Source organism: Falco punctatus (genome assembly GCF_963210335.1).
Source record: "Falco punctatus genome assembly, chromosome: 2".
In the NCBI taxonomy this organism is placed as follows: Eukaryota; Metazoa; Chordata; class Aves; order Falconiformes; family Falconidae; genus Falco; species Falco punctatus.
Window position 1 is genome coordinate 8,441,449 of NC_137581.1, and position 14,973 is coordinate 8,456,421.

At 39.6% G+C, this 14,973-nt stretch overlaps 1 protein-coding gene across 26 annotated transcripts in view; it reads left to right on the forward strand.

Moving 5' to 3' along the window:
• Positions 1 to 14,973, forward strand: part of DLG2 (discs large MAGUK scaffold protein 2) — a 1,068,724-nt gene that overhangs the window by 931,879 nt on the left and 121,872 nt on the right. For all 26 annotated transcript variants that reach the window (XM_080375907.1, XM_080375911.1, XM_080375888.1 and 23 more), the window contains one exon: positions 11,267 to 11,381. In XM_080375907.1, coding sequence (XP_080232033.1) covers positions 11,267 to 11,381 — 115 coding nt within the window. The remainder of the gene's footprint in view (positions 1 to 11,266; positions 11,382 to 14,973) is intronic.

The following is a 14,973-nucleotide window of genomic DNA, read 5'->3' on the forward strand; positions in this document are numbered from 1 at the left end:
TACACAGGACCAGTGATGTGATGGATAATAACTGGAAGCTGTTGCTGTGCTGAGGTTATGCAGAGCTGGTTATTCCACCGCAGAATGCTGGAGGATTGGCACGTGTAGGAAGGGCCTCTCAAATACCTATCCAACTAGGGCTTTGTCTGGAAAAAGACGTCTACAGGCTCCATCAGGAAAGGAGAAGAATGATGTGCATTCAGAAGATCTGGAGATTCATAAGTCTCTCCTCAGTAGTATGCAGAAGCATACTTTAAAACACAGCTTTCGAAACAAAACAGGGAAGTAAATTTAAAATGGGATAAAAAAGTGATATATTGTAGACAGGCAAATTTTCTTCATATCAGTTTTTGATAGTACATTTAATTTTTAGAAAGAGGAATCTGATTGATGCAATACATCTGATTTTTTCAGGAAGTCATTTGATATTGCATGATATAGGACACTGCTACTTAAACTGGTGAAGACATAGAACTTCACTGGTTTAAACAGCAGTGTAAAAGACAACTGAAGGAGAGGCAAATGTACCAGAAAAATCTGAAACAAAAATTGGATTGTTTATTTAGCAAAATGGAGATTGGTAGGCGATGAGAATCAATATACAATGGAAAAGAACCATTTACACAGAGGAATGGCGTTGGTACAAAAGCCAGTAAGTAGGCTTCAGCAACATTTAGTTAGAAGAATGAGCCTAACCATCTGAGGACTGGATTCTGTGCACGGTCTCCCAACAGTTATGAAATGCCAAAACTGAACTAATTTTAAGAAAAGATTTATATTTTTATATTTTATTTATATTTATATATTATATTTATATATTATACATTTATATTTATATATTATAAATTTAAGAAAAGTTTATGGACAGTATTTTAGGTTTTGATTCTCTGTGAAATCTGGAATTGGCATTGATTAAGATGACCTTTTCCAGCTAAGTCTTTTGTGCTGTAAAGGTGGGTTTCTGTGGTTCTGTGAATAAGGTCAAGAGTAGCAGCAGTAATTGCAAGGCATTTCATGGTATTACAGTGATTTTTCATATGTTATTCCAATTTTACGTGATCTGATGCTCAAGTTAATCAACATTTCAGAGCATCCAGACCATCAGCTATAGCCAACATGTCTAGTGGCCAACTGCACAACATACATGTTTGCAATCTAGATACCTCATTGCACAGTACTCAAAATATTCTTCGTGATAAGCTAAGAGGCATGCAGGGAGCATGATTTATCCTGAGGTAATGTATGTATTTGTCTTGTTTAAACTCATTCAGGCTTGTAATGTGCACAACCATTCCCTATTACCCATTTGTATTAGAAGCAGTAATCCCCCTTAATCAGGAACCTGTAGCAAACTAATAGAATTCTGCAGCTGCTCCAAATATTGCTTCTTAGAAAACATCAATACGCATGTGAAGATGTTTTTATCCATTTCATTCCTTCCTCCATACTTTTATTTTTGGTTCAGGACATTTGGGATTATTTTTTTTTTTAAGTTTTTTAATGGTAAAAATGGACAGTTTTGTTTCCAGTCTTTGCTCAGTTCTTTTTAATTCAATGGAGAGTCCCAGACAGCCTTAGGAGATGGCTGAAGAAACCTTTGTCTGGAAGAACAGCACAGCTGAGTATAGGACGGTGAAGGTTACAGGGGGAGGCAGTTTTTACCTAGCAGATTTTGAAGTCAGGGAGTGAATCATTTATTAATGGCAATATTCAATGTTAGCAAACAGTATTAATCATAATAGCAAAATAGTTAAGCCGAATGAGATATATCCATATTTATTTTCATAATATTCTTGCCAAGATTCTGGTTGTATTACTTGTGGTTCTTCTGATCTCTTTGCTTCTGCTAGTCTGTAAGGCTATCCTGTTTTACAGATAATTATATCAGGTAGTATTGGTATTCTTGCTACTATTTAATTTTCTGCTTTAGCTTATAATTTTTAAATGATTTGTGGGTTGTGGTTTTGAAGGTTTTTTACTGTCAGCTACAGCTTTCATGCTGGTTTATGGAATTAATAAAATCACATTAGTTTCTCCACCACTCTATTTTCAGAAATAAACTTTTTTTGTCCCAAGTCCCTTTCAGGAACCCCTTTTATAACTCTTCCCACTCTGAGTATATCAGAATTTCATCGAGCACAAGTATAAAACTGGCATATGTTGTCTTAGCTGTGGAAGTTTTCATGTAAGTTTTCATAAAAGTTCACTTGGGAGTTTTGAGCCCTGATTTAGCTTTTTATTATTTTTTTTGTCTAAAGAGCAGGCAGGTCAGACTGATCTACATTTCCAGTTTTCTTTCCAAAATATTCTTTCACAGTGCCTAGGCAGGTCATGCATCTCCTTAGTCAGATTAAGCAGTTATGGATTCTGGAAACGATGCAGTAGAATTGTCCCCTTTTTCTTTTCCCAACATGGTTTAACAAAAGGTGGCATCTTCCGTGTACAGCAGTGCTGGGGAAGATACCACATGCCCCAGCCTGCTCCCAGCTCCATATCGCTGTATCCTGCCCTCCTCAAATTTGGGCAGTTTTGTGTCTGACTGCTTTCCAGTCTGCATCAACCAGACCCCATGAGGTTAGTATAAATAGACTGAACAGGCTAAACCAGTTCATCTGATTGAAAGGTATTTGGGAAAACTCGCATGAGCCGTGCAGCTGGCAGGTGGGCCACCATCAGAGCCTGTAAAAGAGGAGTAGCTACCCAGTGTAGATACAGGGTTAGTCAAGACCACCAAAATGACTTCTGGGTATTGCCATGCCTAAGAAACTCTAGAAGCAGTCAGTTCTGTAGTCTGTTTCCTCATGTCAATTCATGTCTTTAAGAGCTGGAAGCAGGCTAAGCTAGCATCATCATTAAGATGTGGCTAATCAGTATAATATGCTCAATGCCCAAGAAATAGAACTGTACTTGGTAAAAAGCAGAAGCAAGAAAAAGCAATGAAGCAAAAGATGAGGAATTGTGGAAATTGAATAAAAGTCTGAAAATAAGATCCTCCACCACTAGCCTGAAGTGACAAAATAGCTAAATGAATTAGCTTAGCTATTAATAGAAAGTAGGTTTTGTTTCTTTACAATGTCCCACATAAATATTTGTTGAAGAAAGAGGATTCCAATGCAGGGAAGCTTTTTCTTTTTTTTATTTTTTCACCTTGACAGAGTAATTTTGTGCCTAAAACAGCAGACGTATCTTGAAACGTTTTTGCACTGTACAAAACAGTAACTCCTACAAAGCTATCAAGGTTAATGAGACATATGCTTCTCTGCTGGGCAAGCGAGGCTGTGCAAGTTGGATGCCTGGGGTGAAATGCCCAACTTTTCCAAGATTTCACACTGTGCTGCCAAGGCAGACGGTGTGTTGTGATACAGTTGTTTCAGAGCTGACTCTCTGCTCTTTATTCGCCTTGCCCCTCTTCAAACTTTATACACACAATGTTGTCCAAGATATCAGCTCAGTGTGAGCCTCAGGGAATTTGAAAAAGTGCTACAAATAGTCCCATTTAGTTCAGGGGTGTGTAATTTCAAATAATGGGGTGGGGGGGGTGGTGGGGGTGGGGGGTGTTGCTGCAGCAGAGTTCAGACTACAGTAAAATTAGGTGCAGGAAAAAGGTTCCCAAAATCTTGGAAGGGGTTGTTTTGAAAACCTATTGAGCTGCTTGTAGTTTTCTTCAGTGGTTGGAAGAAGCTGCAAGAAATTCCCAGCTGAGAAGGTCCAGGCTGACACTTCATAAACCAAGGATAGGCTTTAAGGGAACAGGTGGAATAACACCTCATTGGGATACATAGTCCTTGTCACTCACTCTCTAATAGCTTGATTTATTTTAGTACATCTCTTTCATTATGAGGTACAAGTCCTCTGAAATGAAAGCTTCTAGAAACTAATTTGAATTGGAATTATATTCCCTGTGTCTAAGAATAGAGCACGATATTAGTCTCCTGAATGTATCGTGGGAGGAAGGTATCTTTTCAGGTGTATTTATATTCACAACTAACACAATATGAGGGCTGTATCTAATGGTGCAACAGATGGAAGAAACATTATGTTCGGTAATAAAGCAAATAAAAATAATGTTAGTGGTGATGTTTAGGCAATGAGGCCAGCTACAGAACAAATATACAGGATGAAATTTTATTTAGAAGACATCCTGCAGTGTAAATACCTGTATATTGGTAAAGAAAGACAACCAACCAGTAGCAAAGAATAAAGACGTTAATGGTCCTACAGTTTTAAAGGCAAAAGCAATGAGAAAAATCAGTAAATAACCTGTATCATTATTTTTGAAAGGTTCCTGAAAAGGTGTGTTGAAAATATTCCAATAAAAACAAGCAGATTTATTCAAACTAATAAAACCCAATAAAATATAAATGTATTTTCCCTTCCCTGGTATTGAAATCTGTGTTTTTCATTTCCTTTGAGTGAGCTCAGGGGAGTTATATGACTGATAAGAAATAGCAGCATAACTTGTTCTGTTGCTCAGTGCATCATTAATGGAGCAAGGCCTTTTGAGCAACATCTTCTCCAATGAATAATGCACACTATTGCATTGCCTATTGATGCCATCAGAATTTTGTGCGCTTTTTTCCTGTCAAGTCATGAATTTAGCTGATGTTCAATCTAATTGATTTTTTGGACTTATTAAAAGCATAGCATTTGCCATGAAATATAAGATCCAAAGCCAGCCTTGTCCAGAACTACATCTTTGGCAGTGACCCACATCAGACAGGGCAGACACAAGAACCAAAGGTACAGTGAACTGTACCTAACCACAGTATGTTTGTTTGTTTATTTATTCCTCTCTGCAATTACTGCAGACCATAAAGATGTTTCACCATCATTAACCTGCTATGTAAATGCTTGCAACCTCAGACAGCTATAAAGTTAAAAACTCTTTAAGCATCTAGAAACAGCTGTCAGGGTACTTTTAGCAAAAAAATTGACTCCAGATAAATACTAAACAACAAAAAAAGTTATAAACGGAAGACAAAATACTAGCCAAATGTATTAGCAGTTCACATTGTTTTGCATGCTCTTTCACTTGTTATGTGTATTACAGTGGTTTCAAAGGCTGCCAGAGCTGCGGGATGCTAGGCACCTGGTAGGCATAGCCAGACACACAGCAGCCAAATCTCTGCCTTAGGAGCCATAATATGATGATAATTACTCTTTGTGACTCACCAAGGTTCACACTGTAAATCTGTGCAAAAAGAAGAATCAGACCCAGTCCCCTGAAGTCTTGATGCTGGTCTGCTCGCCGCCTTCTCACCTCCACGTATAAAACAGTGGTGACGGGACAGCACTGTGGGCAAAGGCCAGAAATGGAGAACACTCTCTGTAGGAAGAAACGCATTCTTCTATTATTTTAAATCTTAAACACTTCAGCCAAGACATCTGCTAAGAGGAGGCAGAAGGAGGGGGGGGGGGGGAAGATTTATATAAATAGCGTTACCATAATAATAGTATCATGCACATTGCTATCTCAGATGTCCAAGACAGGAAGTTCATGACTTGCTGTAGTGGCATACAATTTGCATTCCCGTAAACAGAACAGAAGAAAATCTCAGAAGGCTTAAGCTGGCCTGGATCCACTGAAATTATGCCAAATCTCAATACTAATGGAGAAGCTGGTCTGGCAGCTATTCCTTTATGATAGTGTCTGGAGTTATTCGACATACCCTTTTTAAGGTGATAAAATTCTGTCTCTAACTGATGCCTTCCTAGTTTTTTGTTTACTTTTTTAAGCAGTGTAGTCTGTTAAAATTAGGCAGTTCAAGTTTTATTTTCCAGTTCGAGTTTCCACCTTTTAGGAAATCTGTTATCCTCTAGAAGCAAACAGGGATGATCCTGAATTACACAGGAAAGCAAGTTTTGATACCTGCTGACAAAAACAATTGCTATCTCTCTAAAGATGCCCAGCACTAAAACCATTCAAACTAATACAGACTTGGAGTGTGATGCCGAACTATTATTTTCACTATTGTATAATACATCAGCATTTCAGTTGCTTCAGTTGCTTAACTATTCTTTACTTGAAGGGTCAAGGCTTTTTTTGCTATCATGTTCTCTAAATTCAGTTGAAGCTACAATCTTTACTATAAATTTAAAACTTAAAAATAACAGTAATGGTGCTTTGTAAAATTATGCAACTCTTTCACACAAAAAATCTGCAGCAAATTTATCATAGCCATTCTTTATTTATATGACCAAAAAGTAGCATCAAGCCATTCAGATATAAAATCTGTCTTTGCTATTTTTGTATTTTAGAAATTATTTGATTTTCACTATAATTTTTTTAAAATTTCTTGAGGTTTGGTTTCTTGCGTTCATTTGTTAGTCTCTCAAATGCATCTAAGACTTCCAAGATCTTTCTTGTATGCTTAAGTATTATAGCCTTTTAGGCTCTTTCTGGAGAATTTGAACCTAAAATTTCAGTATACTGCTTATTTCAGTTAAAAAGGCTCCACATACATGAAAGGACTTCAGTCACAGCAACACTCATCCCAGCTGTCCTTAATGTCTGTGCATCTGCCATGGATCTCACAAACTCATGGTGTTTTCCTTCACAGCATGAGGATAGACTTACCTGTTGAGTCATCAGGCTCACAGCTCATATAGTTGGATCATGGGCCATCAAAGCCAGTCAGTAGGAAACTGAAAAGGGAGGTGGGGGGGTGTTAAAACAACTCCTCCCCACCCTATAGGTACCCACTTGCACAGCTGTAGAAGGGGTAGCAGGATTTTAGGTATCTAAGTCACTTCAGCAGTGAAAACGGTGGTGTCTGCCATACCCTCAAGATGTCAAAGTGGATTAGGCAAGATTTTGTAAGCCACAGTTTCGATCTTAGCCAGCTAAACTTGGAGTTTCAGTTTAAGTGCATTACTGTTAGGGTTTGGGGTGTTGTTTTTTTTTTAATGGGGCTGGCCACTTAATGTTGCTTTGATTTCTCAGTATGTGAACTAAGGAGAAGGTTCAGGGTGTTTGAAGATTACTCCCAAAGCTCTACCCAGTCCTTTCAACATATGAAAGTCCTTTGGAAAGGCAAAGGATTGCATTAGTATTTGAAGGTTAAAAGATGTGTGAGTCCCAGATCTAGCACTTGGCAAGCTGTTGGAATGAGGTGGAAGGAAAAACACCAGCTCCCTGCCCGTATATTCAGGGTAATGAGTCCTGTATGGAGCAGACAAATGTCAGTTGTTCCAACTGGTGTGTGTAGTTGAGAAATAGACTCACTTTTGGCCTTGGTTGCATGCTGTAGCAATTCAAGCTGTCTCTACTTTTCCCCCTCTCCTGACTGCCCAGAACATTAAGCAGAGCCAGCTTTAGAAAACAGACCCTTGGGAAGATGGGCGCTTGCTTGGGGCAGCATGCAGAGCCCAACATGCCAATGCCAAAACCCTGGAAAATGGTCTTGCTGTCCCTGCAGCTGGGCCATTCCTCACAGCAGCAGCCTCCTCTCCCGCGTCCAATGGCAGTATCTCCACCTCTCCAGGCTTAGCAAGTTGTAGCCATATCCTTGGGACAGCTAAATTTGGGTCTACAAACACTGCCGTGAGCCCTGAGCCAGCTCTAAAGCAGAGTCTGAACAAACACATCCATCGCGTCTGCCCTGTTTCTTACCACAGCATTTCCAGAGCCATTATATCAACTGGTCTGACCTCGGCAATAATAAAGGTTACAGTTTGCTCACCCAGTTGCACTTTTAGCCTAATGCATAACTTTATCAGTTTCTTAAGCTCCTGGAATTAGTTGGTTAGATCATTAGTGAATCAGGCAATGGGGAGGACCTTTGCAGATGGATTTTGATAAGTCACATTTGGCAAACTTCACTAATGATGCACTCCAGCAGTAACACATTCTTTGTTCTCCCTTTCTTTAAAGGGCATGAAATTAGTGAATCAGCTTTAACTGTATTTCTTGTCAGCATGTCACAACCTTCAGTGTCCTTTTAATTGTGTAGGAGCCTTGAAGGTGTGTTATTTAGGTTCAGTGCTGAATTTGAAGGAAGCATGATGAGTTTTTCTGGACTTGAGCACTGCCACTTATTCGCACCTAGCAAATGCAAAGCCATTAGGAAACAACTCCTCTGGAATGACCCCGTATATAGAGAAGTGTTAAGAAAAAAGGACTTTTTCCCAGTGGGCAGGACTACCATAGCAGGTCTGATGCCAGAAATGGAGCATCACTGTTTCTTTTTCTGTTCACATTTCAAATACAGCTGTCACTGTAGTATCTAGGCATCAGCAGGAGAATGAGGAGGACTGAGATTAAAGAAGCTGATCAGAGTGGGCTTAAATACCACATGCACTGATGGCCTTGCGATTTTTAGTCTGGGCATTTGTCAGGAGGAAGGTACAGGTGTACATTTCAGTATTTTTCAATGCATAAATATGAAGAAGGTACTACGTGAAAATATATGCCCATAAATATGTTTATTTTCAAATTAGCTGTGTATTTCAATCTAAAGGAAAAAACATCTCAAGAACACATTCTAATGATAGTTATCTTTATTACTTCAGTAATTTTTAATATTAACCAAGGAGCTGGAGGTTAAACCCTGAACTTCCATCACACACTTATTAGACAATTTTTAAGATGTGTTATAGTTTCTAAATGTCTTCGAGAAGGAGAAAGGTTATTAAATTCAGAATAAATATACAGTCAGTTAAAAGCAGTTAAATTACAAGTGTGCTCCGAAGTCAGAACACAAGCTATAATTTCATCTTCTGACCAAGCTGTAGTCATTCGAGTATCTCATGAGCTGGTGTTCAAGTTGCAGATAGCTGGATGCTGTGCTAGAGTCAGATTTTCAATCCTCTCTTCTCACTCTCCAGATTGGTGTCTAAATCTGGGAGTTACTCCCACACCTCGCATACATAGTCAGCCTGGGATATGGTTGCTTATTAAAGGGGAAGCTGCCATTACAGCTGCTCTGATGGAAATCATTCATATCTTTGATCTCACCCAGATGTAAAACATCAAAGAAGCTGCATTACGCTGTACGTTTACTGCCTTCTTCACTGTATCCACCACACGTGAAAGACACCTAGTAACAACCCTTAAAATTGTAGTATTCTGTCTGTATGCAGAGGACTGACACAGTGTAAGGGAGAGAAATACAAGCTTTTTGGTTTTAAGATCACCTTTCCTATTTGCCAAGAAGAAATGTTAGATTTGTTACAATGAAATGGAAGTTGAACAAAGCCTTGCTCAGAAGATGATTATTTACTAAATACATTCTAGAGCAGGGGAATGGAACAAATATGACTCACATAGAGCAAACTTGAATTCTACACTGGGATAAACACTTAAGAACTAAACACCACTTTATAAAACAACACAAGTTTGTGGGAGCCTTAGTTCCATTGAGGATTTGGGCTTTTAAATCACCGAGAAATTTAAAGTTGTACTCTAGGTGAAAGAAATCAGGAAGAAACAAGCTACAGCATGCATCTGAAATATAGTCTGCATGTAGGAGTGTCTCTTCTCCTGACATACAGATTTCAGCTGCAGTCAGTGATGTCATAGGTATGTGGGAAGACCGAAGAGTCTTATATCACAGCAGTGGTTCCCAGCTGACTGGCAAAGCAGCCACCGTCACTTAATAAACACAATAGGTAATGCCAAAGCAGCTCAGCGAAAAGGGAGTTAAAATGCATCAAGTAAGAAGAAGAAGGGGGGGAAAAAAAAACCCAAACACAAAAGCTCAAATCAAACCACTCTGCTAAGCCAACTTTAAGGTAGCTACTGTCTATGCAAAATGTGGAATCTTGGAAAGGTCAGATGTTATTATCCAATGAAAAGTTACAGGGCACTGAGTAAAATGAATTAGTTGTTGTTGCAAAGCATCTAGACATTCTGGGAACTGAGCCAGTGCAAACGGCAAATGATCAAATAAAAATAACGCTGAGATTTCTGCTAGGAGAAAATGAGAATATTGCTGTCTTACAGCATTCTCACATAGCTCAAAGAGCAACAAACAGGGAGCAGAACAGGTTATAAATGCACAGTAAAGATTTATGTGCTTAAACTGAGAGATGGTGTTATCTGGTGGGATGTACCACTGTCCTTTAAGGAAGGATACCTCGCCTGCTGGTTTCACTTCTGTTCCAGACTTGCTGTGGGGAAATGTAGACCCTCCTTTTGAAGCAGGTAGTGAAAGAAAACATTGAGGTGCAGAGAGCATCTTCTTCACTTTGTTGGCATCAGTCTGCAACATTTTACTCTTCAAAGTGTCACTGACTCACTGCAAAGGATTTTGTACACCCCCTCAAGTTACCCTTCTAACTCGCGTTGGTAGATTTCCTGGGTTTAGGTTGAGTTATGACTCTCTGTGTTGCTGGAGCACTGCCTGTACATTGTTAGTTTCAAGGAATTACAGCTTGTTTGCAAAACTTCAACCTTTCCTCTTGCAAACCAAAAGTCAGCCCACTAGGTCCCACAGTGAGCAAGGGGAAGGTGCCAGCAGGAAGAACTGTTGACCAGGCTGCAACAAGGGACCTGCCCTTTCAGAGAGGAGCCTCACCAAGTGATACATCTCTAGCTGAATCCTTGCTCCAGCGCTGGTCCCATGTTCCTTGTCAGATCACATTTTACAAAGCTACCAGCAGAGCTATGGAGGAGAACAAGGTGTGGGAGGTGGTTTTGTGCCGCTCCTGTGCAGCTTAAATAGGTCTGGAGTTTCTGGAATCACCCACCATAAGACCAAGTTATGTCTCCACCTATTTTAAAAGAAACAGAGACCAATCCTCAGTGGGCTGGGTAAAATAAAGCGGCTTATTGCTCATACAAAAATTTCACAGCTGCTTGAGGGATAATTAGACTTTGATATATCTCCTTCAGTTCAGTGGGATTTTACGCTAAATGCTTGACTCATTAGGAACTTCAGTGCATCATCCCACTGCCCCTAACAATGTATCTCATTGTTTGGAAGGAGGAATGATATGATAGAAAACTGCTTTCAGCATCCTTTTTACAGACTGAAAGATATTTGGTAGCACATTTTAACCCCCTTTTCCTTTCTTGAAGCTGCAGGAGAGAAGGTCCTCGCTATTTGACTTTTCATAGTCAGTGCTGAAAGGTTCAGGTGTCATGATAAAGAGGGCATGTATGTACCAAAGATAATATAGTAATGGGAGGTTCTATTAGACCTCGATTTTCAGGATGTGCTTTACACTCATTAATTTAATATAATTTGCATTTAGCAGCCCTAATGATTATATAGGTCAAGAAAACTAAAATATCTTTATTCTCTGGGGTTTTTTATCTCCTTAGAGTACGCTCGGTTTGAAGCAAAAATCCATGACCTGCGTGAGCAGATGATGAATCACAGCATGAGTTCTGGGTCCGGCTCCCTGAGGACTAATCAGAAGAGGTCACTGTATGTCAGGTAAGCAAGGAGAGCATTCTCCTGGGACTATGTCAGCAGCTACCTTGTCTACGCCTGACTCGTGTGTTGTGGGTTCAGCAAGGTGGGAAAGAAGTTCGAGGGACTGCATCGAATTGAGCTGAGAAATGCATCACCCCTATAAGCACAGCCCTATTGCTTAATCCGATCGTTTCAAGCCATTTTCAGAGAGCATTATACTTTTATAGTTATTTGGTTTTATGAGATAAAGAACTCTTAGCAGTTGCAAGCTCTTTCTATATCTGAGACGGTTATGGTGGTCTAGTGACACATTGCATTTCTGTGTGAGGTCTTGCCCAGACATCGAATGATTGCTCTCATAAAGTGCACTTTTTCCCCAAGGCCATGTACTTACAAAGCAAGGACTATTATGTGCTGTTCTAAATGCATGGCAATCTGCTGCTATCCTCTTGCTTAAGTTTACCCTTCTATCAGTCTACACTACAAAGACTTTATCATCTACCTAGCAAGATCAAATATGCAGATGAGATGCTAACCAAGCTGACGTATGTAGCTTAAACAGGGTAGTGAATAACACAGGAACTGCCTAACAGAGCCAGGTGGTAGCAGTGGTTATACTTTTGCTTTGACTGTGCAAATCTACCACCATAGTCGTTGCTGGGTGAAAGACTGGGTGTTGCCCAATTGCCCCTAGCAAAGTTCTTGCTGTCATTCATGAGTTTGAGGCCTTTGGGGTTCATGGAGACTATGGGACTCCGTGACAAATATTTTAATCGTCTTAATAATTATGCTTCTCTAGGCTTTTCATTTTTTTCCCCCGTGCTCAGCATATAATTTGAAATTCCTGACAATCATAAAGTAGAGGGAAGCAATTTGTCAGCCTCCAGGCAGTCATAATTATTCATGGGGGAGCTAATTCAGGTGATAACATTGCAGAGATCCAATTAAGGCTAAATTCTACATTTTGTCATTATGCCCTCAGCATGAAGGGGTAAAGTAGGAGAGAAGGAAGGGAAAATTTAAATGTTAGCATGGATAGTCTTATTTTGTTGGGCAGCAACCACGTGAAGCACTAATTGGTACTGCTGCCAGGAAGAGCAAGGACTGAAAGGGTATAGATCAGTGTTACCAGTGATCTTGCTGTTGGGCAAGGTCAGGTTGGAAGTGTCATGGCTTTTGATCCATCTCTAACCTTCTCTGACCTCTCTGGCTTTGTGTTTACTTCTGAAGCTATTCCACCTGCAGCAGGTTTTCTGCAGACCAAACACAGCATGACTTTGCTGTCGAGAGCTTTGGTCAGCTCTCTGAATTTGCATTTTCTGAAAAGCTACAGTCATTGGACATGCCCCACCCCTGGCAGTGCTCAGTGCCAGGCTGGATGGGGCTCTGAGCAACCTAGAAGGTGTCCCTGCCCATGGCAGGGGGGTTGGAACTCGATGATCTTTAAGGTGCTTTTCAACCCAAACCATTCTGTGATTCTGTGATATGTAGGAATAGGTCCAAGGTTACTTTGCTTGAGGTAAGCCAGGAACCCAAAATGTGGGTATCGATGGTGCAAGAAGTTCAAGCCAACAACTGCAAGTCAGTTCAGGTGTACACATAAGGAGTAACACAGGGTCCTGAACATCTTGCTGGTCTGAGCTGCAGCAAAGCTCGATTACCCCTGTATCAGCATCAACCTGGTAAGCCCTGCTTGAGAACTGAGGCTTGTTAGCTTTCACACAGCCAAACTAATGTATCTGTGCTGCATCTGAACTAGCCTAGTTCTATACAATATTGCTGTGTGTGCACCGATGAGCCTGGTTTTCTGCTAGTTCACAAATTCTGAGTGTGGTCTGTCTCGCTGAGCCGATATGCCCTGGTGCCTCACTGCAGGAATCTTTGATGTCTTAGCTGCATATCTAAATATCACTTCCCAAACCCTAAATGCAAAAACTGTTCCTTTATTCTACAGTCATTCCAAAAAATGTCCCAAACCGCTCAAGCAGAAAACCTCAAAAGCCTCAGTCACTTTTGTTAGCATATTTTTTTTTGCAGTCAAAACCACACAACTGGCTGTGTCCAACTCCGAGAAGTCTGTGTGAGAGGCTCTGTATTTTGCATGGTGTTATAATGTGCTTGTAGCGCAGCAGTACCTGCAGCATCATGCTAGGCACAGTTAGTTCATATCTTATACACTAATTACAAAGGTAGCTTATGTCTACATCAGGCACTAAGGAAAAAATAAATGCAGGTTCAGAAATCTGCTTGTCTTCAGAAACTGAAATTTTCACTTTATGGATAAACTCTTTACATCTAGGGACCCATGTAAAAAGTCTGGGACAGCATTTTTTTATTTTTTTCATTCTTACAACTCAGGGCATTTCTGTTTCAATGGATTATTTGGGCCAGCATGCACAACAGAACTAGAGGCAAATTAGCATATGTTGCAAATCTGTAGCTGTAATGTCAAGTTTATGATTCATGTTTGCTGTTTTCCTTTCTTTGAGATACAGCGATTTTGCTGTCCTTCACTGAGTACAAACATAGTTATTTTTTTTTTACATAGAGAGCTTAATCAAAGTAAATAACTATGTTCTAGGCAGCACAAGGAAATAACTTTAGGTCCATATAGGTTGTAATAATTGAAAATAAGTGTCATTACCTGCTCATAGAAAAGCCAAAAGAAGAGGGTGAGAAAAAGCAAAGGTTTGTAAACAGATTTACCAAGGGGATGTGGGACTCATTGAATGCAGGATTTTCTTCTTTGCCTTACAGTCTGTGATTTCCCTATCCCGCCCCTACTAAAAGAGCATATCATTTTATATTTTGATATATTAAAAAGTTATATTAAACGAAGTGAGGTAAAATTAACACTAGGATAATGGGTTTAACATAGGACTGGAAGTAGTTGGCTGAAAGCAATTAAAAGTCAAACGTAAGCAGTGTATACAACCACAGGAAAGCAATCAAGAATGATTTGTTCAGAAGAAATGGTGTAGCCCTCTGACATGATCTGTTATCTGTGCATACTCCGGTGTTTATGAGTTTTACTATTTTTTTTTTCTTTGTCCCAGTCTCTTTCTGATGCCTCCTGGAATATTTCCCAGAAAAATTCTGAAATTGTTTTTCAGTACTACCTGTTCCTTTTGTATCACAGACCGTATATCTCTGTTTGGGAGGTTATCAGAAAGTCCACAACACTAAAGGAAAAGAATGAGACTTCAGGGGAGGACAGGGCCATAGGAAATGCTGTTAATTATTTTGGGAGCCCACATCCTTTTTGTCACTAAATGTCTCTGTTGAGGAAAAGAAATACAGGAAGAAAAGCAGAAAGTGAGGGAGTAGACATGAACTATAGCAAATTTTATTTTTATAATTTATTTGTTGGTGAAGGTGAATGAACTTTATCTGAATTCAATAACAGAAACGAGAGGCTAAGAGAATTTCTGCTATTAACCTTTTTAATTTATTGGAATTCAGCCATCAGCTTATGATTAATGGGGAAAGTAAACAAACCCATCACCAGCTAAATGCTGTGCTATATACTTACATAGGGGTTTTTTAGTGTTTTTATGCAAATTCATATCTTTTTGTCTTTCTGGCTCAAGGTTTTAGAATCTGCTCTTGTAAG